Source organism: Vigna umbellata, chromosome 2 (assembly GCF_029865625.1).
Source record: "Vigna umbellata cultivar VRB3 chromosome 2, Vumbellata_1.0, whole genome shotgun sequence".
NCBI classification, from domain to species: Eukaryota; Viridiplantae; Streptophyta; class Magnoliopsida; order Fabales; family Fabaceae; genus Vigna; species Vigna umbellata.
In genome coordinates, this window is record NC_142166.1 from 19,750,048 (window position 1) to 19,753,537 (window position 3,490).

The 3,490-nt window shown below is 34.1% G+C and overlaps 1 protein-coding gene across 1 annotated transcript; it reads left to right on the forward strand.

The window, feature by feature from the left end:
- The first annotated feature begins 1,673 nt into the window (after positions 1–1,673).
- On the forward strand, positions 1,674–3,079 carry LOC148203560 (uncharacterized). The gene is made up of 2 exons (XM_088107563.1): positions 1,674–2,417; positions 3,026–3,079. The coding sequence occupies exons 1-2, from the start codon at positions 1,674–1,676 to the stop codon at positions 3,077–3,079; spliced, it is 798 nt and encodes a 265-aa protein (XP_087963689.1).
- Positions 3,080–3,490: the final 411 nt, after the last annotated feature.

Below are 3,490 nucleotides of genomic sequence, written 5' to 3' on the forward strand. Positions count from 1 at the left end.
TCATTTTCCCATTCTTCCTCCATGGCTGACTCAAGAAGGCACTGTCGTAGAACAGTTGGAGCCTCCTCTTCTTCTCAACCACGTCTTGCAAACATAGATGGATGGATTTCAGATCAAGGGAAACACGCAGACTTTGTTAATTCTTGGCAAGAAAGGAAGATCATGGCAGTAAAGTTTATTCGTCTTGACTTTTTCCAGGAGATTTATGAGTGGCAACGATCTGTTGATGAGTACATGGTTGATCAATTTCTTGATCTTGATGTTCGTCTATCTAACATCGAGAATCATCTCAACATTCAACCTCCCGAGAGATCTCCTAGTCCTGAGTTTTAGATATAGGTTCTATGTTAGACTGTTTTGTTGTTTACTTGCCATTTCATCTATGTTATAATTTTGTCTGTTATGTGTCTTCTTATAATGTAATCTTTATTTTCATAAATAAAAAGATCTCTTGATTATATGCATCCTTTGATTAATTGAGGGGGAGATCATATTTAGGGGGAGCCTTTAACATCCGATCTTTTTGCTTCTGATCAAAAAGGGGGAGAAGAATAATACAAGGGGAGAAGTATAAATTATTACAGGTATTGCTAACCTTGTTGTTGTTTGTTAGCTTGTATGTTTTGCAGGTAAGCCAAACTTGCTTTTAAAATTGAATTTTTGATCATCATCAAAAAGGGGGAGATTGTTACCAATAAGGAGTATTGGTAAATCTTGAAGAAATTTGTTTTGATGATGCTACAAGAAGTTTTAGTTGCAGAAGATATTAGAATTAGTTAAAAGCAATTTGTAGAAATTAAATGTAGTAGGAAATTCTTGTAAACCTTGTAATCTTGCATTCTTAACTACAATCGATTATGATTAAGCAATAATCGATTATCACAAGTCATACTTGAATAATCGATTATCACTTCATATAATCGATTATCACATTTTTGAAAACCTATAACGGACTTGAATAATCGATTATCACTTACAATAATCGATTATTCATGGCAGTTGGGAGCTGACCTTTGGCACTCAGTGTACTTGGCTATATATTTTGTTTTGGAGAAATTAGAAAGAAACGTTTTTTGAACTGAGAAAGCTTAGAACACTGTGTGTCAGAGGAACGTTCTCAGAAAGCTTTTTGTTCATTGTTCCCTTGCTTGGTCTTGTGAAAGGAGAGGCTCGCGTATCGTGTGTCGATAGTCGGAGGAGACTCTCTTCAAGTTAGCAAGGTACTCTGCCTGGTCTTGTGTAAGGAGAAGCTTGTGAATCGTTGGTCGATTGCTGGAGCGGTTCTCTTCAAGTTGGTAGAGTGGTTCTTTTCATTTTATTCCTGTTCATTATCTTGTAATCTGTTAAACCATTTTTAGTGAAAAAGGTTAATCACTATTTATAGTGATTAACGACTGGACGTAGAATCTTTTGATTCGAACCAGGATAAAAATTCTGTGTTGATCTTCTTATTCCCTACACTCATATTATTTTACGTATATCAACTGTTTGATTAATTTTCTGAAAGAAAATTATTTTTACTAAAAGGACAAAATTAATTTTAATTGTGATCGAATACGCTTTCCGCTCTCTGAGTATTAATTCCGCTGCGCTATATTCTTCGAAAAATACCCCCTCCAATACCATAAATTGGTATCAGAGCTTGCTTTGATAGTTTTTCAAAATTTGCGAAAATGGCTGGTCACAATCAAAACCATGTATATGCTGAGGGTGCTTCCATTAACAGACCTCCATTGTTTACTGGTGATAACTATGCTTTTTGGAAAGTTAGAATGGAGATTTTTATGGGGTCTGTTGATAGAGGTATCTGGGAAGCTGTACAAAATGGCCCTTATATTCCTATGAATACTGTTGATGGTGTAGAGACTGAAAAACCTTATTTTAACTGGACTGTTGAGGAAAATAGACGAGCCCAATTTGATATTAAGGCTCAGAATATAATTTTATCTGCACTAACCATTGATGATTTTTTCAAAGTATCTGTTTATAAAAGTGCTCAGGAAATGTGGAAATTTTTAAGAGTCACTCATGATGAAGTATTGAATGTGGCTAAGTTGACTTGTTCGAACTCATGGTCTACATCAAACTCCTCAAGCTCAAGCGATTCTAATGAGCAAGAAAATCTATGCTTGATGGCCAACGATAAATCATCTGAAAGCAAAATCTTGAAGGAAAAGAAGGACTATCAAGATTCCTCTTCAAGCTTCAAATGTTATGGATGTGGTGAAAGAGGCCTTGTGAAAGCTTATTGTTCAAGCAACAAAAGAAGTAAAGAAAGAAAAGAAAAGAAAATTCGCAAGAAGAAGAAGGTTCGCATTGCTTGGAAGGATAATGCATCAACCTCCTCTAGTTCAAGTGATTCTGTTGAAGAAGTAAACTTGTGTTTGACAGCTAATTTTGATGATGCTGGAAGCCAAGTAAGTAATTCTAGCTATGAATCTAGTGAATTTGATGTACAAAAGGCTTTTCTTGAATTGCTTGATGAATCTGAGAAATTGAATGCTGCTCATAAAATTTTGAAAAAAGAATTTAAACAATTGCAAATTAAATATGAGAAAGCATTAGATGAGGAAGTAAGTTTGAGAAATAAAATTTGCAAGTTGGAAATGAAAGAGTCTTCAAATGCTGAACATCCTGTTGAATGTCTTTCATGTAAGAGTCATATGCTTAATATTGATATTCTTGAAAATCTTCTTGAAGTTGCAACTGGAAACAATAATGTTGAAATGCCTATAACTGTTAGAAAGGTTTATAAAAACAAAAGTGTTTTTAAAAGTAAGAACAAAATTAAAAGAACCCGTAGGGTATGGGTTGAAAAAGGAACTGTGTCTTATAGAAACCCAAATGTTTTCACATGCTTTTATTGTATGAAAAAGGGGCACACTTCTAACAAATGTAGAATTAAACATTTTGATGTTCCAAATGGAAAATATGCTTGGATTCCTGTTATAAAGTAAATTGTCTCTAACCTCAAAGGACCCAAATGAGATTATGGGGACCAAAACTCTATTGTTTTGTTTTGCAGGTTAAGTTCTCAAAAGGAGAGGAGAGATCCATGGTATTATGCTTTCGGAAATAATGATCTAAGAGCAGGAAGTGAATCCATCAAATGGCATTCAAAGCCTTGGTTCGAACTCCATGTGATTGAGCTAAGTATTGTTTGAACTGTGTTATTGCACTTTGTTCTGGTTATCTTTCTAATTTTCCATTATTTGATTACTGTTATATTCATTTAAATGAGTTGGTTGATAGATTTTCATTGGCATTTTTAGATAATTAAGTTATTTGATGATTGAATTGGCATTTCCGTTTCAAAGATGTTTTCTGTGGAGATCTATTTATATGCATGCCATATGAGCTATGATTTGCTCCGCATAAAGCTTGATTTCAAATTGTGAAAATCACTGTAGAATAGTCTTTAAAAGCAGTTGTCAAAACTGCATTTCCTTGTTTGAGTCAATTTTCCAGTTTTAAATTCTGGTTTGCAAAT